The 26789-nt window shown below is 38.5% G+C and overlaps 1 protein-coding gene across 2 annotated transcripts in view; it reads right to left on the reverse strand.

Moving 5' to 3' along the window:
• Eif3h (eukaryotic translation initiation factor 3 subunit H) overlaps positions 1 to 26789 on the reverse strand; it is a 98867-nt gene that overhangs the window by 64135 nt on the left and 7943 nt on the right. For both annotated transcript variants that reach the window (XM_029565859.1, XM_008837959.3), the window contains exon 2: positions 14131 to 14287. In XM_029565859.1, the coding sequence (XP_029421719.1) occupies positions 14131 to 14287 (157 nt within the window). The remainder of the gene's footprint in view (positions 1 to 14130; positions 14288 to 26789) is intronic.

Below are 26789 nucleotides of genomic sequence, written 5' to 3' on the forward strand. Positions count from 1 at the left end.
TACAACCTTTCAAATCTTTCCCTAATTTTTTTTTCTCTTTTTTCTGATCAGGGAAAATAAAGATGATAGTGGTTGCCAATTCCATATAATCCTTTTACTACCAAGGGCAAATCAAAGAAGATTTTTACATTCTTAAGTGCTTCTAACCAGGCTTAAGTTATATGGGGATATGGAAACTTCGAGGAAAAATTACATCAGTTAGAAGAGAATACGCCACTATCACATATGAACATCATAACATTGCTAAATGACTATTATTACTACTGTGATAATAACAGTATCTTAAATTATCAAATTTTCCCCATCCACTTCACTAGTCAAAATAAAGTTTTTACAAGCTAAAAACATTTGTTTAAATGCATAACAAAGATACCATTAAATACTTGTGAAAAACTATTTCTATGACAAAAAAAAATCAGTGAAAAGAAATGCTGTCAATTTGGTAAGCTTCACTTATCTGTATTAAGCTAACTGAAGTTTTAAAGATTTCAAGTTCAAAGGCAAAGCAAGACAATTTATCAAGCAAATTAAATTCTGTGGCTAGTGTAATTCATCCATTATGGCTGAAGCAGTTAAAATTCTTTCCATAAATTCTTGAAGATGTTCATCAAAACCACTTAATAGTAAAAGGGAAAACTTATAGCAGTAGTACCTTCTCAAAACATGAAATGCACATTTTAAATGCATATATTTATATCAAACAATAATTAATTGAATTATAGCAGTCATTCTTATAGTATTCCCCTCCATATGAAGTGTAATTATGATCTAAGCAAAAACTACAGAGAAGTAAGGTCAGATGAACTTGATATTCAACTGCTTTTAAGTTTTTGTTTAATGGGTTTTCTTGTTCTAAGTTTCTTCTAGCTGTTGAACTTGCACCTCCTCCAAATTCTGGCTTGGTCGGAGTCTTTCTTTTAAAAAAGTCTCTCTGCAATGAAAGAAATTGTGGTCTAAATCACAGAGATGACAAGAAACCTTAGCAATTTAAATAGACAAGCCTTGAAATAATGTTGTGATCAAAGTATCAAGCAGCCTAATATAACCCAGGTGGCTCAGGCTTATCATATATGGTACTTATTACCACAATTGCACTAGTTAATCTACTTCCTGGTGTCAACAAAAACTTTCTGTTATTAATTCCCGCTAGTTATGGATCTGCTTAAGTTACTATGTTTTCTGATAAGACAAGTCTTTGTCCAAAATTTTTAAAAAGGAGGAGTGGGTCTCATTTTAAATGTTCTGGAGTTGGAGCCTCGGTTGGTAAAACCACAGAAACCACAGTGGCTTTGTATTATTAGCAATCTATTCAAGGTTATGTTCATTCCTAAGGAGGTACCAGATGACCCTGGCTAGCATAATTCTGTAAGGGCTCACATTTTATAAAAATAATAAGTTTGTACAAGCAAAAAAATCCTGTTTTACAAATTCTAAGATTTAAATAAGAGATGTATCCACTGAAAAAGGTAGTCCCCTTACACCAAACACAACTTCATCATTCAACAAGTTCCCTGTTGGTACAATCTAAGATTTTGAAGCAATTTTCCCATCTGTGGGTCCTGCTTCCTATTTTAAAGAGACTTCAGTATTTCTCAGGAAACTTGTTTTAGAATACAACTTGGTTCCAAAAAGACTCCACTAGGGCAAAATTATAGTGCCAGCGGCTATTAAATCTACTTCCAACATTTATGCCAAACATTGGAAAAGCAAAAGAGATATAAAAGAGAAAAAAATTATTTTATCTGCTTTCTATCACCAGATCAACACCAACCCCAAAACTTTGGCAAAACAAAACAGTAGGAGGATTCAGTACTAGAACAGAATGGGGTGAAGCAGATGAATCACCAAGCAATGTCCTGACAGGTACTCATTGTAGGGCTTCGTGGCTGGACTGGTCTGTCTCAAGCCCAGTACCAGCACATCTGAAAAGTGGGTGGGGAGCGTTGTTCGTGTTACAGGTCTCCATTTTATAGACAGCTAGTTAGACTGGTTGCAAAGGCAGTTCCCACTGCTCAGTGTGTAGTGAGTGGCACCCAGTGTTCACACAGATTCCTTACAGCGAAGAGATCCAGTTTCTTTCCATGCTTTCTTCTTTTCCACTGTTTGCCCAGATGGCAGAAGCAGCAGATTGGAAGCATTTGCACAACATATCACTTAACCATACTGTGTACTCAGTAAAGAAGGAAATTCACATGACAGGCTTTATCAGTACTGTCTGTTTAAGTCATCTGCAGAGTACTGTATTCTAGAAAGCCTCCCTGTGCCATCAGTTAAGGACTGACTTCCTAAGTCAAATGAAACCATCCATTCAAGCTCTTTGTAACTGCAGTCAGTGGCACTGACTTCCCCTACTCAGCTCAATCTATGCTTCAATTAGCTTCTCCATTCCACATAGCAAATACTGGAGGCTATACTGATTTTCAGCAATTGACTGTTTAGAGTGCCTGAGCTGATGAGCTGACACTATTCAACCACCACGAATTTTTGGCTAACCTAAAGGTTAGAGCTGCCCTATACAATGTACACATATACAAATATTAAATTTCCTGGAATCTCGGTTAAATTCAACTATCATTTGGGGCAGTAGAAATGATTCAGCGGTTAAGAGCACTGACTGCTCTTGCAGAGGACCCAGGTTCAATTCCCAGCACCCACATGGCAGCTACAAACCATCCTTAACTCCAGTTCCAGGGGAATCCGAAGCCCTCTTCTGACCTCCGTGGCACTGCATGACACAGGTGCACTCACATACATGCAGGCAATACACTCATACACATAAGATAAAAATAAATAAAATATTTTTAAAAATAAGTTCAACAATCATTTGATTTCAGTTGTTCCAATGGTAACGGGTAACACTAACTAGTGCTTTAAGTGAACACATCATGACTATAAGTCACAATTTCAGGTGTTTATTTCAATTGCTCACTGACAGAGATTCTGACAAAATACCAGAATTACTTGAGCCCTCCTAAAGTGGATCACACTGCACACAGACATGTCAATTGGCTCTAGATTTGCCAATTAACTTAGCCTTGTGCTTTTGTAGGCCTCAGTTCCTTATCTGCCAAGGAACTGGAAAAGTTCCCATTATGATCCATGTTGCAAATGTGAAAACTGGCTGGAGAGGACAAGATGACAGTGGTAAATGTAGAGCTGTGGCCAGAATTCAGTCTAGATTTCTTTACTTTTTAGAAAGTTTGCAGCCAGGAGTGGTGGTGTACAGAACTATGGAGGCAGAGGCAGGCAGTACTCTGTGACATTAAGGCCAGCCTGGCCTACAGTGAGTTCCAGGCCAGCTAGGAGAGAACCTCTGTTCCAAAAGAGCCAAAAATACATAAGTAAAAGAACAAATTAATTAATGCTACATATTGAATCTTTTTAAATGTCAGAATTGAGGATGTAGAACTTTATAGATATGTATTTGCTATTCTCCCCCAAGTTATTCTCCAACTACTATGTAATCTAGAACTTTCACTTGAATAACACTAGTCTTCACTCTGCAGTTATCAGCATTTCTTTTTTTTGGTCTTTTTGAGACAGGGTCTCCCTGTAGCCCCAGCTTACCTGGAACTCACTATGTAGACCAGGCTGGCCTAGAACTCACAGAGATTCCCCCTGCCTATGCCTCTGCCTCCCAAGTGCTGGGATTAAAGGCATGTTCCACCACACCCACTTCTAACATCATTGTGATGAGCCAAAATCACCATGCCTTGAGCCAAATGTGATGCTCAAAATAACTAAGTTTCTTAGGTAACAGGGAAAAAAAAAATCATAGAGCTATGGTAAGCCATGACCAGTGAAAATGCCAAGGAATATAGCTCTCACTCAAATATTGGATTCCTATATGAACAAGTGAGCAAGAGAGTGCAAATCTGGAAGCCACCAAGTCTGAGAATAAGTGGCAGAGGGCTGGCTGATGATACTGCTCTGTCCTTGCAGCCTCCTCAAGCTAACAGCAGCTCAAAAGTCCCAAGAGTCCCAACTAGACTCTGAGCCAGACTTCCAATGCCACCGCTGCTGGCACTAAGGTCAATAGCCTGCTACCAAACATGTCTCTAAGAGTCACCACATATCCAGTTCTATAAAACAGAAACAAGATGGATATATTTCTGCAGACCACTGAAATAAGTGCACAATCTCCCTATTCGGGCAGGGAAGAATGGTTGTCTGTGTGTTAAAAGTTGTCTGAAGATTAGATACCGGCAGAGACAAAGGTAAGTATGTTCAGGGCAAGGCCAGGTGATGTGGGAGTGTATGTGCCTGCCTATACTGTGGTATTAGATCAAAACAAACCTAGTTGTTGTGTTCGACTAGATCAGAAGGCATATAAAGTGTACCAAGTGAAAAAGTTGATTTTCAAGAAGGTAATAAATAATACTCATGTTGGCGAAGTAGCAAAGGTACGAAACAATGGACAAGCCCTAAAGAGCAATCTCAAGCAGAGAGCATCTAGAGCTCTGAGAAATTCAGCTGACAGAGGCTCATTTCATTCCATGACTGAGATATCACTTTCAAAAACCAACAATAGCATTAAAACATCAAATCTAATTATAATCAATCCAGCAATCTATAAAACATAAAACATATTAGGTAATATATTTAATTGGAGGAGTGAAACTGGTTAACACTTCTGGGCAAAATAGGAGCGAGCTTAAACTTGTTTGTTAGAAAATTTTTTTTGAAAAACAGCTAGCAAAGACCTTTGCTCACTACTCTACTAGAGGCTTTTGAAACATTTTAGTTAGTGATAAACAGTTCATTCTTAATGGTTACTGCCTTGAAGTTTAGTAATAATTCAAATATCTTTACCTAGAGTTATTGTAGGTCAAAAATAAAAGTTTTATTTAATTAAAATTTAAACCACTAGGAACAGTAATTTAAGGATTACATTTTTAGACTTGGGAAACTCAGGAATTTTAAATACTATTTAAGTACTGTATCCACCTGTAATTTTCAAATCTTACAGTATTACTTTAAGTCTGCACAAAATTCGAACAGGTTTTACTTGGCTTTTTTCCACACCATAGCACTTATACTTTGGTGAGTAAGGGAGAGGACAGTGCAAAGCGCTGTCTTTAAGCAGAAAAACTTCAGCTTTGATCATATTTTCCATAGTGCATCCTTCCACACACAGGGGTTTCTCAACTCGTTAAAAATAAAGAAGTAAATAAATAAAACAAAGCAAAACAAAACAGAAAGCCTAAAATTTAAAGCACAAAATAAATGCAAATATACTTCTGAAAGTTTTAAAACAAAGTTAGACTTTGCCCCCACTTTTATATTTAGTCTTGAAATAAACTAAAAGAACAAAAGAAAGACATGACTACACCAAGACTTAAGTTTCACATCTGGATTTTACTACTCATATTCTAATCATTTAAGCAACCAGAACACGTAATATAACTTTAAATTTCAACTCACAAACAACATGAGTGATTAAAATAATTTAATAATTTCACTGCTCTGAACAGTCACCAGAAAAATCACTAAAGATGAACAGTTTTAACATTTCCAAACACTACAATGAGTAACAACAAAAAAGATCAGAACCCAGGAGTATTATAGTTTAGTATACAGATTCTCAGTTTGTTGCCTAGGCAATGTTTAAAATGTACTATTTATTAAATATTTAACTTATGAAGCATTTTGTTAAATATTTCAGATAGAGCTTAACTACATTGTAGACGCCAAATTTCTATAAACATAAATGGACATTACTGTCAGGAGACCGACAATTTATCACAAGGGCACAAATATAAAAAGAGCAACTTTTCTACCTAGAGACAAAAGTAGCAGTAATATTTAAAGTACTGTCAAGGGAAAAAAAAAAACAAAAAACCAAACCACATATCAGTTTGTTCTTGAGATGCGTGTGCTGCTTCTAGGTCCCCCAAATGTGGATAATTGCAATACACTCAGAATGCATTACCTCCCCCCTTAACAGTTACTTAAAATTGCAACTGACATCTACCTACAAAGTTAAGTTTTACTTCTGTGAAGTCATCCAAAACAAGGAAATAGTACGTGATGCCGAGAGTTCCTTCTCTGTTTCTCGGCCTCACTCCTGGCATAACAAGTCTGCTTCATACTTTTTTATTTACACACTTGTCTCTCCTGCTTAAAATCTTTCAAGACAGTAACCAGGATTTGCTATCTTTCTAACTTTTTCCACTGCCTATTCAATGCAATTTCCTGAATAATGCTGGAATCAATTATGATGGGCAATCTTTTTTTTTTCCTGAGATATTTGAAACATTTTCTCACACTTCCAACTTAAAGATTTGAAGTCACTATGTAAAAATGCCCCTTTCCAATTTTTCAAACGTACTCCCCAAACCGTCTAGTATTTCTATCCAAAACTTTCTAATATTTCTACCAATAAGTTATTTGTAAAAAAAAAAAAAGCAAAAATGGATTTTTTTTTCAATATATCTGTAGGCTAAGAGACAAAATAATAAGCAAACATCATGTCTTTCCACAACACGTCTCCATCTGTCTGAAAATGATGGAAAGTGCTCTCTGTGCTGATTGAACTCTGAATTCTGAAGCAATTCTGAACTGAATTCTGAAGCCTAGAAAACTGAAAGCTTGATCATCGGTCGGTTTCAAGCAGTTTTTGCCATAGATTGGGGCTTTAGAAAAACTAAGGAAAGGGGAAAAAAAGCAACAAGTATTACACGAAGACTTTCCTCAACATAAAGCACGGTTTCTTATGCAAACCATTAACGAGACAAATTTTACTCTCCCAAAACCCAGTGATGCAAAAATAGCACCTGTGCTGCAAAAAGTTACTCTGAATCATCTGTACTGGTATTCTCACATGAATACTAAACGTAATTTTTTAAAAAAAAAATTGTCCTACTGAAAATTAAGGTAAGAAATTATGTGTTGCAAGGATCACTTTGGAGTGTGAACTTTACTGACCGCACATGCTACATACACGAAGATCCTGTAAGTCAGCATCATGCCATCCCCTGCTGCATTTCCACAACAGAAAAGTTTTCAGGCTTCATTTTTAAGGAGACCTACTTTGAAACCTATTTTGAAGGCCAAGGATCACTCTAACCTGAAGCAAGGAAAATAAAAAAATCTGTCCACGACAAATATAAAAATGATACATTTGGCTCTGATGCAGAAAAAGGGAAGCCTTTATATCAGCTACAATATCAAATTGATTTAGCCTGGCAGAAAACAAGACAGTGAGTTATTGAATCTGTGTTTAATTCAGTGCACTTTATAACATATTTAAGGAATTCAGTTGTATAAAACAGTATCTGAATCTTATCAGATGAAAATTTTTTTCCCTGTTAGCAAGCCTTGGGTTGTATGTTTGAGAAAACAAATTAGTTTCTAGTTCTCCTGTGCTTGATAATAGCGCCCCCTAATGGGAATTTTCACATGAGATTTTTTTTCTACTTAACATTTTAAAAAAGCAATGTTCTCTAAGTTACCTCACTCTCACCAAAAAGTAAAATCTTTAATATAAAAGTTTCTCAAACTTTGAGCCACTCAAGTTACCCCATGTTGAATTTAAAAACAAACAAACAAACAAAAAAAAACAATGAATGAATAGAAACAAGAAAAACTTCATGCTTCAAGTTTTCTAGGCTTTAAGTTACCCATTACAACACAACCCAAGAAAGTACTATGCAGATAATCTCATAAGGAAATTACCTTTTTTCCACTGTGTTTCCAGTACTCACTAAGCACTAAACACTTGCTAAATGAAAGATAACTGGAATCATAGAAATTGGATGGGAAGTTAGTATCCAGGAGTTCCTGGATAAACAGGTGAGATGTTTATCCAAATTTTCTGGCCTCATACTATACCTTTCCACAATGCCCAGTCTCAAGTTTACAATAAATCAATACCCTTCTACCCTATTATCTAGAGACAGTTCCGCTAAGCATCAACTCAGTATGGTTGGGTTTTTTTTGTTGTTTGTTTCTTTTTGAGACAGGGTCTCCCTCTAGCCCCAGCTGGCCTGGAACTCCACATGCAGACCAGACTAGCCTTGAACTCACAGAGATCTGCCTGCTTCTGCTGGGACTAAAGGCATGTGCCACCATGTTGGCAGTTGTTTTCTTTAAAAGAAAAAGGCACTAAAATTAAAGTGAAAACTACCTACCTACTGTGATACTACCCAAGGATGCCAAATACCCAACAGGATCAGAATTTTCATTTTGTTGTTCACAAACATTCTAAACTTCAGTAATTAAATTCAACATCTGAAACAAAGAAAGAATGAATAAAAAAATCATCTATTTAAAACAAAGAGCGCCAGGCAGGGCACATCCCTTTAATCCCTCCAAGTAGAGCGCTATGGGATCAAGAATAGCCTGGTCTACCTAGCAAGTTCCAGGCCAGCTTAGGCTACAGGGAGATACTGTCTCAAAAAGATCAAAAAAATAAAAAAGAAAAAGAAAAAACTATCCCTATATAAGAGGATGAAGAGGGAAACAAAGAATAAAAAAGGTTACATATCAATCATGGGTGGCCAAAATTTTTCAAAGGGCCAGAAGGCAAATATTTTAGGCCTAGGACCCACATAATTACTATTAACAGTAGCAGAAGCATAGTCACAAATCCAATAAATGGACAGTGTACCAATTAAACTTTATTTACAAAAGGAGGCCCACAGATGAGTTTGTCAACCCAATATAAAACATTTACTAATATTTTAGTTGTACCAGATTAAAAATCCTCACTTTATATGAGGCACCAAAACAAAAACAGAAGCCCAAACCCATGCCACCACAAAAAAAACAAGAAAGCTAAAATGTGTAATTACTAAAACTATGAAATACTTGATATTTTAGTTTCATAAAGTAGGTGACAGAAGAAAAAAATGCTCCCTTTATAAATGGGTTTAGAGGCATTAAATAATGGAAAAGAGGCAAAACAGCCTTTACCATGACAAGAAATTATCCACATATAGAATTACCCTGATGTGCTTATATATAGTAAGAAACTTTATTTCTATTTAGACTTGATTTTTTAAAAAATGTAATGATGACTATATTCTAACACCTATTAAGAAAATAAATGGGTGAGGATGGGGGAGCTAAAATTCAAGCTCATTACCTAAGGCTGATGAATATCATTAGTTCTCTGTGTGCACGGGGAGTAGAGGGTGCACACATCTACGGAGGGACCAGAGCGTGGTATCAGGTGTCTTCATCAATCAACCTCATTTCCCATTGAATCTAGAGCTCACTGATTGGACCAGGTTGGCTGGCCAATGCAGTTTAGGGCTCCTCCTGTCTCCCCCTACACCTCTGACCCCCAGTTCTACAGTTACACATGTGTACCACAGAGCCTGGCTTTTACCTGAGTGCTGGAGATCTAAACTCAGCTCCTCAATGCCTGTGTGGCAGGCACTTCACTGACTGAACCGTCTCCCTGCCCCTCATTAGTTCTTAAAGGTGCCTAGAAATTCAAATTTGTTTTGCACAAAAGATTCCAGATATGGAACATGGTGTTTTACATTTGATATATTTTAATCTCTGACATACATTTCACTACAGTCTAAGAATAACACAGTTCAGTAGGAAAAAAAAAAAAATCATAGGATTTACATCAGACTTCAGTCCCTGCCTTCACCAATTCCAAACGAAATGATTTTGGACAAGGTGTTTATTAAATGTCAGTTTCCTAGTGCTGAAAATGAGAGTGAATAACCTTCAGCTGTGCAAAACAGCATATAATGCCTATGACTGAATAAAGTTTCTTCTTATCTTGAGGCTGCTAAAATGTTTTCAAATAAGCTTGTTAAAGTATGTTAAATGTGTTAATTCAAATTTATTATGAGGTTAACTTACAATGACCAAGTTCTAATGCATTATACTTTATCCATCATAATTATACTATGGATTATCTCTGTGTATCAAAATCAAGAATTTCATTTTAAAAATAATAACTGCCTCAGAAAACCACACAGCAGTAAAAGCTGCTCTGGAGTGGTTTCTGTTCCCAACAACCAGGTCACTTCAAATGAGCCTCTCAAAGCTCCTCACAAAAGCTGTCATTTAAAAAGAAAGTTTTCTGGGCCAGGCATGGTGGTGCACGCCTTTAATCCCAGCACTTGGAAGGCAGAGGCAGGTGGATCTTTGTGAGTTCGAGGCCAGCCTGGTCTACCTAGTGAGTTCTAGGAAAGCTGGGGCTACAAGGAGACCCTGTCTCAAAAAAGAAGAAAAAAAAAGAAGTTTTCTTTAAAAATTGTGTTTAATTTGTCGTTCTTTTTCAAGAGTAGGGACTCCCTTTGCAGCCCAGGCCGGCATGAAACTTGAGATGGACCCTCCTGCTCAACTTCCTAAGTCCTAGCCACCATACCTGGCTTTATTTTGAAGTCTTAAAATCAGGGTGAAGTCTTTAAAAATTGGCATTTTGTTTGTTTTCATAGTTTGGGGCTTACCATGCAGCACTGGCTGGTCTGGAACTCACCAGGTCAGGATGGTCTTCAGTCTTGGTGATGCTATTGCCTCTGCTCCCAAGTGCTGGGATTACAAGAATGTACCACCATACCTGGCTTGCTCTGAGGATTCTAGTGATGTTTTTTGTAGGAAAAAAAAAAAAAAAAATCTATCTAAAAGCTCACAAAATTTCAAAGAACCCTCAACAGCCAGCACAACCATGAATGAGAAAAACAAAACTAAAGGTCTCACACCTTCTGTCTTCAAAACATATTACAGCCAGGCATGGTGGTACACAGCTTTAATCTCAGCACTCAGGAGGCAGAGGAAAGTAGATCTGTGAGTCCCAAGCCAGTCTGGTTTATATAGCAAGTTCCAGGCCAATCAAGGCTATACACTGAGACCCTGACTCAAACCAAAAAAGCAGTAACAAACATCAAATTTGTATCATTTTAATACTCCAAAATATGGAACTTGAATGCAGACAGATATCTGAACCAGAAGAACAAGAAAAGTCTGGAAACAAACCCTCACATTGTGTGTATTTGGTCAAATGATTAACAAGGGTACCACACTGCTCAGTAGAAAAGGGTCACTCTCTACAATAAACGCTGGGAAAACTGGATAATCAAACAGGAAAGAATGACGCTAATGCATATAAAAATTAACGGGTGTGTTGGTGCCCAGCACTCAGGAGGCAGAGGCAGAGGCAGGGGCAGGCGTATCTCTGTGAGTTCCAGGTCAGCTTGGGCTACAGGGAGACTCTGTCTCAAAAAACAAAAAACAACAAAAAAAATTTTTAATTAAAAAAAAAATAACTCAAAATGGTTTAAAATCTAAAATTAATATAATTAATATTTAAATTATAAAACTTCTAGAAGAAAACAGAAAAAAAATGTCAATAGTTTCTTCAATATGAACAAAACACAGGCAACAGAAGTTAAAAAAAAAAAAAGAGGCTGAAATGGTGGCTAGGCCAGCCTGGTCTCCATGGTGTGTTCCAGGCCTGCTGAGGTTACAGGGAGTTTCTGTCTCAAAAAGACAAAAACAAACACCCACCAAGATTACACCAAACTTAAAAACTACAGAAGAAAGGAAACCATCAACAGAATGAAACCAATCTTGGATCAAAAGCTACACAATTTTACATAAGGATTTGAACATTCATTAATTTTGATGTTTGAGATGGAGGGGTCTTAGAACCAACTACCACAGAAAATAATGATCATATATCAATGAAGGCTCAGCACAAATGTTAATCAACAAAGTGTAAACCAAAAGTCAAAAAATCATCCCATGCCCATTAAGATAACCACTACTAAAACAGGGAAAACTTAAAATGATAGAAAATACACTGAGAAACTACATGCCTTGGGCATGACTGGTGGAGCTATAAACCAGTACGACTGTTGTGGCAAACAAAACAGATCTTAAAAAAATTGAGACAAGCACTTGGGAGGCAGAGGCAGGCAGGTCTCTGTGAGTTCGAGACCAGCCTGGTCTACATAGCGAGTTCTAGACCAGCTGGGGCTACAAGGAGACCCTGTTTCAGAAGCAACAACAACAAATTGACATGAAAGGGCTAGGGGCACAGCTCTGAGGTAGGCAGCATGTCTAGTAAATAAAGGCTCGAGTTCAATTCTAGCACCACAAAAATAAAAATTTTAAAAAGGCAAACACTGGTATAGTGTATTAGTGGCATGCAGGTGATGGGTGTAACCAACAGCTTTCAGCTCAGCTCTAAGAAGGAATTCATATCTGATACTATAAACCTCGTCAAAAGCCCACGGCTCAGGACATCACAGGCCCTAAGGAGGGCATGTGAACCTACTACTGTTCTTTTGCTAAATGAATATGTTGTTGAACTACCTTCTAAATATTTATGTCTATACCCATACACTCTTCTCAGTCCTGGCCAGAGAAGATTTTCTACAGTACGCAGCAATAGAGAGATGTGTAACAGGTCAAAATGCTCAGCCCTAAATGGGATATCTCTATCAACCCCTGTACCCCAAGGCTGAAGGAACATCTCAGAAAAGGGGACAGAAAGAATTTAAGAACCAGAGGATGCGTAAGAATTCTGTAAAATGCTTTCTTCTGGATATGACATGGCTACTGTACTCATGAACTCAGTACATTTATGTTACCTGCACAAGGTCAAGCCAGTAAGATCAGTCAACATTCCAGCAGGCAGCACTAACTGCATTCAATAGGCCACACACAGAAAAGAAGACAGGAAGGTGGGAGGGGGTGTGTTAGGGGATGTCTGGGAGGAGTAAAAGGAGGGAGGGTTAGGGGTAGGTCTATCAAGATGCATTGCATACATGTATGAAATTGTCAAAGAATAAATAAAAGATATTCTCAGAGCTAGAAAGGTGACTCAGCAGTTAAGGACTTGGTGCTCCTGCAGAGGACTGGACTTCAGATCCTGGCACCCACATCAGGTAGCACAATCACCTGTAACTTCAGCTCCAGGGGATATGATGCCCCCTTCTGTTCGCTGCAGGCACTTGCATACACGTGCATACAAGCAGATAGAAACAAACGAAATTCTTTTTTTTTTTTTTTTTGGTCTTTTTCAGACAGGATCTCCCTGTAGCCCCAGCTGGCCTGGAACTCAACAATGTAGACCAGGCTGGCCTTGAACTCACAGAGATCCGCCTGCCTCTGCCTCCTAAGTGCTGGGATTAAAGGCTATACTAAATCCTTTTAAAAAAGATGTTAAAAGAGAAATCCTGTCATATGCTGCAACATGAACGAAACTTGAGGACATAAGCTAGATGAGTCAGTCAGAAAAAGACAAAGTCTGCATGATTCAACTTTTATCAGTTACCTACAAGACAGTCAAAGGTGAGAGAAGTGGAAATGGAGAAAAGTCATTGGACAGTTTCACTTTTACAAGAAGTTCTAGGGCTCCACTGTACAACTTGCATACAGTTTATTCTTCTGTCGTACATAAGATGGTAAATTTTTATGTGCTTTTTAATACGATATTTTTTTTTTTGTCTTTTTTTTGAGACAGGGTCTCCTTGTAGCCCCAGCTGTCCTGGAACTCACTATGTAGACCAGGCTGGCCTGGAACTCACAAAGATCCACCTGCCTCTGCCTCCAGAGTGCTGGGATTAAAGGCGTGCACCACCACACCCAGCTTAATACAATTTTCTTTAATTAAAAAAACTCACACAGGCTGAGTGTGGTGGTGCACACCTTTGATCCCAGCACTTAGAAGGCAGAGGCAGGTGGATCTCTGTGAGTTCAAGGCCAGTCTAGTCTACATAGTGAGTTCCAGGCCAGCTGGGGCTACAGAGAGACCCTGTCTCAAAAAGACAAAAATAAATAATAAATAAATAAATAAAGTCACACAGAAATTCAAGGCCTAAGAGTTCAAAAGCATAAAACTATTTTCAATTAGACTTCCAAAGAGACATCTTTAAGGATGCTGACTTTGTATCTGGTGTAATCTTTTAGGTATGTTATTCCTGAACACTTCAAAATAGAGGAAAATGGATGCTAAATAGGCCAAGGTAATGAATTTTATTATACAAATTCTCATTCACACAATTGGTGTGATTTTTCTAAGAAGCTTAAAAATCAAGTGATTTAGGTTAATATGACAGAGTGCCAATAACCAGTAATCAAAAGTTACATTGGGAAATGAATTAATATTACTTGTATACACTGCAAGCCACGCTTGCGATGTGCTTCTATCCTTACCTTCATCAAAGTCAGCATCATCCTCCGTGTGCTGGGGGAACGGAAAGCAATTGGTAATTTCTAGGCGATCTTCTACAACCAGACCCAAAAGCACTCCTTGAACCACCTCAGTTCCTTGTCCTTCTTCTTGATAATGTTTGATTATCTTTAATACTACCTAAAAGAAAATACCAAAGAGAACTTAAAACCATTTCACATTTCCTTTATCTCTAAGAGAAAAAAAATAGCAACAACCCACAGTGGGTTCGCACAATCACAAAACCACATATTAGAACTAAACAAATGTTGTCTTACAAGCCATTTCTTTTAACCTTACATAAGTAATAAGGCTCTCATAAGGTTCCTGGATACTTAACTCTATACATGAGATCACTAAACCTATTAAAACAAAGTAAACAAGTCATGTTAAAAGTTATTTGAGCTTAATGTAGATTTTCAGAAGCAAGCTACGAATGATTCCTTGAGAACTATTATATATATGAAAAAAAGGAATACTAATGACGAGAATCTAGTATATTTTCACAAAAAAGTCAAGTCAAAATAGCCTTATTTCCTTTCACAAGCAATGGATGAAAGGGGCTGGAGAGATGGCTAAGCAGTTAAGAGTATTGGTTGCTCTTGCAGGGGACCCAGGTTTGATTCCCAACACTCAACATGGCAGCTAATAACTCTCCATAACTACAGTTCCAGGGGAATACAACACCCTAGTGACATGGCTGTACTTACATACATGTAGGCAATATACTTATACACATAAAAAAACAGTAATTTTTTTAAAAAGAATGAAAAAAATGTTACTAATGAATTTTAAAACAAGCAGTCACAGTTTTAGAAAGATTATATCACTCTTTCCAACATTCCTGAAATATTCTACTTAGTTCTTTACAGTGACCAAAGAAAAAACCAGTAATTGGACCCAAATGAGAGATGGGAAATGCAGTGGTTTAATGCTTTAAAAACAAAAATAAGGGCTGGAAAGATGGCTCAGCAGTTAAAAGCACTGACTGCTCTTGCAGAGGGCCTCAATTCAATTCCCAGCACACACATGGTGTCTACCATCTGTCTATATCCCAGTTCCAGGGGATCCCAATGCCCTCTTCTGACTACCACGGGCATTGCATGGCAACGGTGCACCAATCTATATGCAAGCATTACATTCATACACATAAAATAAAAATAGATAAAATTTTTTTAAAAGACCACCACCAACAACATAACAGGGCTGGAGAGATGGCTCAGTGGTTCGATTCCCAGCACCCACATGGTGACTAACAATCATCCATAACTCCAGTTCCAGAGGGCGGTCTCTTCTGTCCTATGAGGACACTGCACGACATGTGTGCGTTACTTGCACATATGCTGGCAAAACACTCGTACACACAATAAATAAAAATAATAATAAATATTTTTTTAAAAAAACATCATGAATAGGGTAATTATAGATGAGAAGACTTATAACCCTGTAGTGAGAACTAATAGAGTTCAATAAATTCATCTCTCTCCAGTAAAAGGCACTCATAAGGAAAGAATACCTTCCAAACCATGAAGGTATTAGAGATCAATTAGTCACACTTTGAAAGACAAACCTGGGAATCACTAATGTTAGTTTCAATAAATAAAATTACAATAAATATCTTTCTTGTCCAAAATAAAAATACAAGATTCAGTCACTGAAGTAATAAATTTATGATCATGTCATTTCAATATAATCTGATGAAACGAAGTCTTTAAGACCAAAACACCATTCTTACCAAACTTGAGCAGATTCATTCATCATTTTGAAATTTTATGGTCCTGTTTTCCTACTGCTGTGGTTTGAGCATGAATGTGCCCCAAGGCTTGGGTGGTTCAATGCTTGGTCCCCAGCATTTTGGGAGGTTCTGGGAACTTCAGGAGGCGGAGCCTGGTTGGAGAAAGCAGCTCCCTAGGGGCACACCTCCACATTTATGCCTCATCCCCAGTTCCTCCTTGCTGTGTTTCCCCTCCCCCATGAGGTAGACAATCTCCCCTGACACCATGACGATGCTTTCCCCAAGCACTGGGGCCATGTAACCATGGACTGAACTCTCTGAAACCATGAATCAAAATTAAAATTGCTAACTTTAAATTGTTTTCTCAGGCATCTGTCACAACAATGCAATGTAATTCACCTATATATGTTGTAAGTCCGTTGTGTTGCTGTGACAAAATGCCTGACTATAAAGAATTTTTAAAAGGGAGGAAAGATTTAGTTTAGCTTGACAGTTTCAAAGTCTATGGTAGGCTGGTTCCTTTGTTTCTGGGCTACAGTGCAAGGAAAGCATTATAGCAGAGAGGGTACAGTAGAGCTGAGTTACTCTGCCCCATAACAGCAGGGGAAGAGTTCAGAATCACCACAGACAAGATACAGCCTCTAAAAGCATCCCCAAACATGTATTTCCTCTTGTCAGGCCCTACCGCCAGAAGTTTCCACGACCATCAAATTATGAAGTTAACAGTGGATCTAACTGATAAAATCAGAACCCTCATCCCAAAGCCTCATCAGGCAGCAACTTAGCATTCAACACAAAAAGCACCTTTGGCAACACTTCATATCCAAACCACAAGAATATTAAACTCTTGGGGCTAAAGAGGTGGCTCAGCAGTTAAGAGCACTGGCTGCTCTTACAAAGGAGCCGGGTTAGATTCCCAGAACCCATATGACAGTAGCAATCGTAAGTAACTCCAGTTCCAGGGGATCTGATGTCCTCTTCTGACCTCCGCAGGCATTGCACAACACAGTGCACTTACACACATGCAGGCAATACACTCATACACATAAGAAATAATTTTTTAAAAAAGAATATTGAACTCTCAAATCTTCAAATACAGTGGAAAGGTTTTACAAACTTGGGGCTAGGGTGGGGGGAAAAATAGAAAAAAAAGAGGTGTTTCTCTTTGACTTTGATAAACTTCCCAAATCCTTAATTTATCCTGCTTCTAAACTGTTTCTTAAAATATTTGTCTATTTACTATTTTTACATCTAAGTGCCTACATGAAGTTTATGTGCACCACATGTGTACAGGAGCCCACAGAGGCAAGAAGGCAGCATCAGATCCCCTGAAACCAGGATTACAGATGGTTGTTAACCACTGTTAGTGCTGGGAACCAAACCCAGGTCCTTATAATCCTTATAAGCATCCTTTTAGGAAGTCAGTTATACTATTTTCCTATCTTACATAAGGAAACAGATAATCTGACTAGGAATCAGGAGGCAAACACTGACTTCCAAGTCCAAAGCTAGTTGCTTCACAGTAACTGAGAAATTTTCGGTGCTCTAACCATGTTTATAGCAAAGACCAGAGAGTGATGCAGCTCTAGCAGACATTCCTGAAGCTATTGCTACAGACTAAGAGATTCCCATACCAAGGACAAGCTTAGTGTAGGTCCCAAAGTCAGGCAACGGAAATCTGTGAAGTAATGGTGATGATGGTCAAATTATGCCTTGGTCACTGAAAGTCAAAAAATGACCAGCTGTCCCAAGAATGTAAGGCAGCTTTAAATCTTTAGCAACACTAATCTCACAAGTTGCAAGATGGGAATGTTTGCCCATAAAAATCCTGTTTTCAAGTCATGCTTTTCCTTCAACCAGCCATATGCTTCTGTCCATATAACAGTGCTGATATATTTATCCTGTTACTGATGTCATGCTCCCTGTTCTTCCTTTAAAAAGATACATGGAAGGCTTAATAGTTCTTCAAAACAAAAACATACTCCCATAATATGTTTTGTTTATATGTGTCACAATGACCCCACACACCCAGGAGATTTATATCACTTGTTCTCAGCTTAACAAAATGATCTGAGAAACTTTGTCAGGGTAAATAGAAAGGGGGTCCCAATACTGGGTACATATTAACAGTCATCTAGGGAGCCTTAAAATATACTTGTGCCCAGCCCCACTCTGTATTCAAAATTAGTTGATCTGGGATGGGTTCCTACACCGTTTGGGGAGTTTCAGGTTTCCAGGTGGCTCAGCACCTTACTTCATTCTAACTTTAATGAAGTACCATGATCCAGCCTTTGTTTGTCTTCATTTCTTTGCTTTAACGCCTCCAGGGATTGCAGTGCCCTTATGTTATAGGGCTTCCAAAGTCACAAAAATGGAAAGACAGTGAGAAATACAGACCTAAAAGCAAGCATTTTATTTATAAAAGCAAAAATATCATCCTCAATAAGTAAACTCAGCTCCACCTGAAAGGATCACTAGAGTACAGAAGCAAGCAGGAGGAGACCATCGGCAACCCTTATTAGAAGCATGCCAGTTTTCTGTAGTCCAGTAAGTTTTAGGGCTATACCTGACTAAGACAGAACCAGTGCTAGCCAGGATCCTATAATTACTGTAAATGAGGATTCTGATAAAAATTATTCTTCAGAGACTGAAGAGATGGTTCAGTGGTTAAGACCACTGGCTGCTCTTACAGAGGACCTAGGTTCAATTACCAGCACCCACATGGTGGCTAACAACCATTCATAACTCCAGCTCCAGGGGATCTGATGCTCTGTTCTGATCTCCTCAGGCACTTCAGGACACAGATGCACTTACACACATGCAGGCAATACATGCATACCCATAAAAAAAAAAATAACAAGCTATTGAAATAATTATTCTTCAAGGGCTAGAAGTAAACTGGAGAAACAATGTAACAAATCCTTCTATACATTCTGAGTTTGAGTGCTTAACCTACTAGATAATAGCCTGCAAACTAAGTACTGTTCTTTGAATAGGTCAGGTGTCACTAGAACCATCTTGGAGATTGGAGATTTCTATGGTTTGCATGACATCAAATAGTGTAAGGAACTGGACAAGCTGCAAAAACATCAATGGATGGCAAGTCTGCTCAGATGACCTTAAAGGAAATACCTTTTCTACTACTGCTCATTATTAATATACACTGTGAAACAGCAAAGCAATCTCTAATGTGCATAACTCTATTGTGCAATCTCTAATGAGGATAATATGATTATTTAAAGTGTCTGGATTCAAAAAGAAAAACAAAATAAAAAAACCTAACTTTCCTCTGAAGTCTAAAGCAGCAAATGGTTTAACTTCTAAGGTAGGTACAGTCTCAATAATATAAATACCAAGTCAAAATAGCCAAATAAATTGTTACACTAGCAATCAGTAATGCTTAAATTTAAAAGAGGTACAAGGACAGGTAAAGTCTTCCATGATTCCCTAGGACCTCCCTGTAAACACATTAAAAACTTACAAGCAGGTATGGTAGAGGCAAGAAGATCAAACACCAGCTGAAGTGTCTCAAAATTTAATGCAATTCTGGCACTTTCTACCCAAAGTTAGTGCCAGATCCCCAAAGTTGAGAGCTTAGGGGCTGGAGAGATGGTTCTCTTGTTAAGAGCACTTGCTGCTCTTGCAGAGGGCCCAGGTTCACTTCCTAGTACCCACACAGCAGCTCAAAACTGCTTGTAACTCCAGTTCTATGGGACCCGGTGCCTTCTTCTGACCTCTACAGGCACTGTACTTACATACATACAGGCAGCATACATAGGGGCAGAACACTCACACATATCAAGTAATAAAATATTGGGTTGGTGAGATGGTTTGGAGGGTAAAGGTGCTTGTCACCAGCCTAACGATCTAAGTTCAATCGTAGAGACCTACATGTTGGAGAGAACTGACTTCCACAAGTTGTCCTCTGGCCTCCATAAGAACAACGTGGTACACACACACACACACACACACACACACACACACACACACAAGATGTTAAGAAACTAAAAAATTTTTGAGAGCTCAGTTCCACAAGACTGCCCCTACTTCAGATGGCAATCTTAAGTTCAGACTGTAAATCAGGGGTTCCCACAACACCTTTCTCAGGTTTAACAGCTTGAAAAGGCTTATACAACTCAGGGAAACAAACACATGACTTAACATTCACTGCTTTTATAAAGGATACAGAACAGGCAGAAGAAATGGATGGGGGGTTGAATAGGTGGCTCAGTGGTTAAGAGCACTGGCTGCTCTTATAGAGGACCTGGGTTCAATTCCAAGCACCCACATGGCAGCTAACAACAGTCCTTAACTCCAGATGCCCTCATCTGACCTCCAGACACTGTGTATCACAGGTGCATTTACATACATACAGGCAAAACACACAGAGAATAAAAATAATAAATATTTTTAAAAAGAAGAAAAACCGGACAGGGCAAGGTATTAGGGGCAGGATTTTCCCTGGACCTCCCACCTTCCCAGATCCTCTAAATAGAGATCCCCATGACTCAACAAAGTTTGCATCTTCAAGAGTTTTTACAGATCTTCAGTAAATTAGATTCATCTCCAGCCTACCCACCTCGTTCCCAGAGGTCATTGGGGCACTGGAATTTTAGCTGCTCTGATCTCTTTATAGGGACCAGTGTCATCCTACCTCTCCTCCTAAGCATAAACTCCTATGTGATTAAAGGAGGTTTTTTATGAACAAAAGTCATTCCTATCACTCAAAAAGTCCTCCAGTTGTAGGAGCTCTATGACAGAAACTGGGAACAATGACCAAACACACTCAGGACCCTTAAAAATTCATTCTAAAAATTTTTAATTTTAAAAAAATCATTGAAGGGCCCAACACTACAATATTGATAATTACATACCAGAAATTCAAATTGAGAAATGTTCAAAATATTTCTCTTAGAATTAATGAATGCATTATATGTAAGCATAAGCTACATTTTTATGAAAAACAACTGTTTTCCATAACAAAAATATTTACTCATGATGGAAAAATAATACTACTTCACATTTTTGGAAAAAATGTCCATTTTTAAAACATTTTTATCAGAACAGATAAATCACACGGCTTTACATTTTCATAAATTTTTAATGTCTTGTTTGATAGAGGACAGATGGATTATCGTATTTGTTTTTTGCATTTGATCTTTCATATCATGTACCACCGAGCATGTGGAACGCCTACTAAACACTCATGAAGGAATGAGCAAAGAACTGGCAAGGAATGTTTATGAATTATTGTGAAAAGTTTTGACCTTACAGACTTTTAAAAGACTCTCTAAGACGTTAACAGCAACTTGAAAAGTTGTTTGTGATTAGTTCACTATGAAGAAAAGAATGCGGGAACGTAAGGACAGGCAGGAAGGCAGCCTTCACAGAGGGAGGCAGGAAAGGCCTCCTGGAAATTAGAAGGGAAGAAGAGACAGCCTCTGAAGACCACTTCCTTCCACCACCACTGGTGAAAAGAACACTTGAAAACTGTGCCTTTCAGACACCTTAAGTAAAATGCCAATATTTACTTTTCTTAAGTTGTATTTTAAAAACCTGAAAAAGGTTTAGAGACTAGGCACGGGGGTGCACATCCTTAATTCCAGCAATCTCAAAGCAGAGGCAGGCAAATTTTGAGGTCAAGGCCAGCCAGGACTACATACTGAGACCATGTCTCAAAAAATAAAACAAAGCAAAACAAAACAAAAAAGGTCTAGAGATGGCATAATGGGTAAAGGTGATACATTTTCATGTTTTCCTAAAAGCATTAGTAGATAATAACAGGGCCACGTGCTGACAGAAATAGCTGTATCAAAATCTTACATAAAGTAGGGCATGGTGGTACACACCTTTGATCCTTACTTTCTAGAAGCCTGCTGATGTAAAATTAATCCACGGAAACTAGATAAAGATTAAAGTATTTGCTAATTCCTTCTACCCTAAAAAACATGGTTTTAAAAAGTATGGGGCTGGAGAAATGGGGCTGGAGCGATGGCTCAGCAGTTAAGAGCACTCACTGGCTGCTCTTGCAGAGGATCTGGGTTCAGTTCCTAGAACCCATACAGAGGCTAACAACAATCCATAACTCTAGTTCCAGGGGATCTGGTACTCTCTTCTGACCTCCACCATCATTGCATGACTCGGGTGCACTTACATGCATGCAGGCAATACACTCATAAAATAAAAATGATAAATAAAATGCCTGTAATATCTAAAATTCTGTACCAAAAATATACTTCTCAAAGTAAACAAGACCCCCACCATGGCCTTCTTAAAATCCTCATTCCTAGTCCTATGGAAACGGGGTTGTGGCAAGCACTCATCTATGACCCAGCATGGAAGGTAGAATAACCCCAGCACAGGAGGTGGGGGCAGGAGGATCAAAAACAAGTTCAAGGTCACTCTCAGCTACAGAGAACTGGAAGCCAGTCTGGGAAACATGACATCCTGTCTCAAAAAAGCACACCCCTTCTGGAAAACAAAACAAAACATACCACGTTTTTTTAAAGTGATTCTCTCTGAAAAGAAGCCTGTATCCATATCCTGGGGAGTATCTTTTTGAGCGCTTCTCTTCTTCTTAACATTAGTGATAATAACTGTATTAAAGTATCTTTGTTAAGGGCTAAAGGGATGGCTCAGTGGTTAAGAGCATGTACACTTCTTACAGAAGACCCAAGTTCAGTTCCCAGCATCCAAGGAAACCAGCTCATGATCACCTATAGCTCCAGTGCCAGAGGATCCAATGACCCTCTGACGTCAGTGGGCACTACACTGGTTCACAAACCCACACATAAACACATACATATACACACACACATATACACATAATTAAAAGTAAAACCTTAACTTAAAAAAATATATCTTTATTAAACCTCTTCCCCTAAAAAATCATAAGCACTATTTTACATCTGTGTACTTAAAAAGTATTTTTCTTGCACAAAGGTCCTTGGAGCCTAGGGCATGGAGGTAAATGCCTACAATTCCGCTATTTAGAAACCGGAGGCAGAAGGATCCTGAATTAGAGACAACTTAGGGGCAACTTAGTGAGACTCTGTATCAAAATAAAAGACTGAAAATACAGTACAGTGGTAGAGATTTGCATTCAATTCCTAGCACTGCAATCAATGGAGTGAAAGTGATAGGGAGTTGAGCAGCGGTGTGCTAGCTTAGCACGCAAGAAACCCTGAGTTCAATCCCCATATCACAAAACAAACAGACAAAACAGACACAACTCCATAAATTTTTGGCATTTGTTGAATGCCCAAAGCATTCCATGAAAAAGTTAGCATTATTATTAGCATGTGTTTGTTCTCAATTCAAAAGATATCAAATAAAAAATTAGAAAGATTTCTAAATGTGGCAATCACTGTGACTTGCTATGTGGAGCTCCACAAAATAAAACAACTTACTTTCTGGACAGTGCCACATTGACAGAATACAGTGTACATAATATATATCTTTATTTTAGCACTCTGGGAGGTATGTTACTAAAACAACAGCTAAATAATAGCAGTTAAGCAACCCCACAACTAAACGCCAAACCTGTTGACTAAATGCTAATCTCTTTTTGATTTGGCCACTCTACAGTTCTATTCAGATGTCACTGAACACATCAACAAATTATCAGATAATGTGCACACTGACACACCATCACCATTAAAGATGTAACTTGAGGATCCTGAGGCTGGCTTTCAACAGCAGAAAGGCCTCTTTAAGTTAAGCCTAACCTGTGCCAATTCTAAATCAACAGCTGGTTACTCAACTTAGTGCTTGCTATAATGAACATTTAACAACAGGAGCCAGGAGGCATACAGTACAGCACTTGCCTAGCATGTATGTGGCCCTAGGTTCAATCTGTTACGAAAAGAACTAAATTAGTAAATAAACTAAAAATAACAAAAAAATGAATATTCACTGACAAAAGCAGGTTTCCTACTGTCTCTGTAATAACATACAAAAAGGCACTGCTGAAGCCTGAGTAGTTTAAAGCTTGCCGGAACTGTAGCATCCACCATATTTAAGCTGCCTTTACAAAGCAGAGCTTATCAGGAGTGCCGAGGTCACAACTAGCACCACACGGCTGAAGCAAGCAGACAGAACCTCCTCCATCGTTTCAGACAGCTAACAGGTAAGAAAAGACTGAAGTCATTAAGACATTAACTACCAAAGCTAACTTAAAAAATAAATTTAATGCTATTAGGTATTATAACACTGGGAACCCCATTTCTGTCAGTTTATCACAGACCAGTATCTTAGGAGAATAGCAGGTGTGTTACTTACTAGAAAAGTGAAAAATCTCAAAAAGAGAAACTAGAAGCCCGGGGATCACACACTTCAACTGTACAGCAGTGACACTGCTACAGAAGTTCCTTAATACAGACCCAAGCAGTACTCACCTCACACAGCCCAGCGTTGGCCTACAGCACACACCTGTGCTCACACCCCTGCAGTGCTAAGCAAGCAGATGGTCTAACTCTGTTTGGCTTTGGTTTGGGTTTTTTGAAAGGTCTTCATCATACTTCCAGCTGCCCTGGAAACTCATCCCCTACTGCCTCTAACTCCGAAGTGCTGGGATTCTAGGTATGCCATCACACCCAGCTCTTTATTTAGATTCTAGAAGCAAACAACTTACGTAGCAGATACAAAGTCTCTCAAAATACACCATCTCAATAGATGTGAGCTTCAAACTGTGGCTATGAACCTTCAGGTTTTCCCTACCACTCGGATGCTTAAAGGTGACAAACATACTCTGCCTTGGGGGGTCACACCATTATTCCCTTACCTTTAATTCTATTCTTCACAGTACCAGTTTTAGGAGGAGTGAAAATAAATCTACTTCAGCAGCAAGCTCTCAAAACAGAGGTAAGTCAGCGAGAACCGGCATCCCATCTACTCATTTTCATTCGTATATCCAACAAATAGTAACTGACGAAAACATGCCAAGTACCTGGAAGGGACTGACACTGTCTCTCTAGAATGTTTACACTGCATTCCTCAGGGAATTTTTCAGCCTAACAAAATGTAAATTACAGGTCATTAAAAATCACTACAGCTGGATGTGGTGGTGTACACCTGAGGCAGGCAGATCTCTGTGAGATCCAGGCCAGCCTGGTCTACACAGTGAGTTCTAGTGCACCTGGGGCTACAAAGAAACCCTGTCTCAAAAAGACAAATCACCCACCTGATACCAAACTGAAGGATTATCTGCTCCGAGGACTCTTCTAGCAATCCATTATCATAAAGGTCCAGGACAAGACTTTTTTTTAAGTCTGATATTTAAAAGTTTAAAAGTGCATTAAGCCAGGCATGGTGCATGTCAGTAACTCCAGATTTGGGGAACTGGAGGCAAAAGGATCAGGAGAACAAGGCCAGCCTCAGCTTCAAAAGCGCCTGGAGTGCAGCCTGGTGTATTATACTCTGTTACAAAAATAAATGAATAAAATCACAAAAAAGGACAATTAAGCCAATTTATTCAAAATATTATGTATTCACCTATGTACTCATACATGAATAATTTTACTTACAGAGATCACTATTCTAGTTAAAAATAAAGATCAGGTCCACTCCAGGATTTTCTTAAGTGTCCAAAGCAAAACAGCAGAACCCCAACTGCATGAGCTGCTGGCCAGGTGAGGTGAGGCAGGATGCATGATTCTTAGCACTTACCCAAGTTGTGCAGCTTCAGGGAGGAAAGCCAAAAGCCTGAACTTCTCACATCAATCACTGTCAAAGAACAGCTATTACTGCAGAAGAATTCTAGTCTCAAAGAAACTGCAATGCCACAAAATCTCCCACTAGCATATTCTATAAGGTCAGTTTGTAGACTTTCATTTAATTCTGGCTTTTCTTGCTGCCTGATCTGTGAACTTGGCAGTTTTCTTATTTGGTTAAGCCTAGATCATCTTTTTTAACGCTGAACAAAGAAGGTAGTTATGGCCAAACCATAAATTCAAAAAGCAGAAAAGCTGCATTCGTCTTAAATTTAACACATTTTATGGCTCAAGTGGGATAGGAGTTCCATTTCATAACTGGCTGAGACAAATAATAAATGGGATTTAAATCATTGCTGTTACATTTTGATGTGAAAGAAATTTAAGTAACTTTGGGGGGGGCTCTAAAACCCTGACACACATGGGATTCTTTACAATGTTCCACTATGATTCATCACTACCACCTCTATAATATTTCAGTTTGAAAGGATGTTTCATTATTATTCTCTTGGCTCTAATGCTCATTGATGGCTCACATTTTTAAGGCTAACCCAGCTAGCAACTGTTGAGGAAAAAAAGCAGGGAAATGTAGCTTTAGGATATCCCACAGAACGCTACCTCTCACCCTATGTGCAGCCACAGAAAGCACTACGGTGCCACCATATGTGCAAATACACAAGCACAATTTAATGTTAAACTGACAAGGCTGTCTGATTCATAAACTTCTACATTATCATAACACCATCCCACAAGGTAATTATTCTAAAGTAAAATGAGCGATAGAAAGACTTACCTGGAATAAAACTGATCTCTTCTCTCACCAAAAGCAATAAATAAAAATTCAGAACTGTTATGAAATATCTACCTCCTCATTTAGGTTCACTGACCACTACTTAAAAGACCATTCTGTTTCAGTAGTAGCTAAAACAGGTTGAGGGGAGGGGGACAATTGAAAAAAAAAAACAATGAGTACTTATAGTAGACCAGGAAGAGGTAGGTGGAACACCAAGGGGGCGCCATCTGTTGTTAGTTCCCACTGTTCATTATTAGTTCCCATTCGTCCTTTGGCTTGTGTTCCATGTGCACATTTACCCAGTACAATGGGCATGCTTCATTAAACAGACCTAATAGATTAAAAAGGCTTCTGTTTCCAATATGCAAAGTATACCACAGAATGCACATAAGATGATTATCCATC

This window comes from Nannospalax galili, unplaced genomic scaffold, assembly GCF_000622305.1.
Source record: "Nannospalax galili isolate Female #2095 unplaced genomic scaffold, S.galili_v1.0 scaffold17, whole genome shotgun sequence".
Taxonomy (NCBI): Eukaryota; Metazoa; Chordata; class Mammalia; order Rodentia; family Spalacidae; genus Nannospalax; species Nannospalax galili.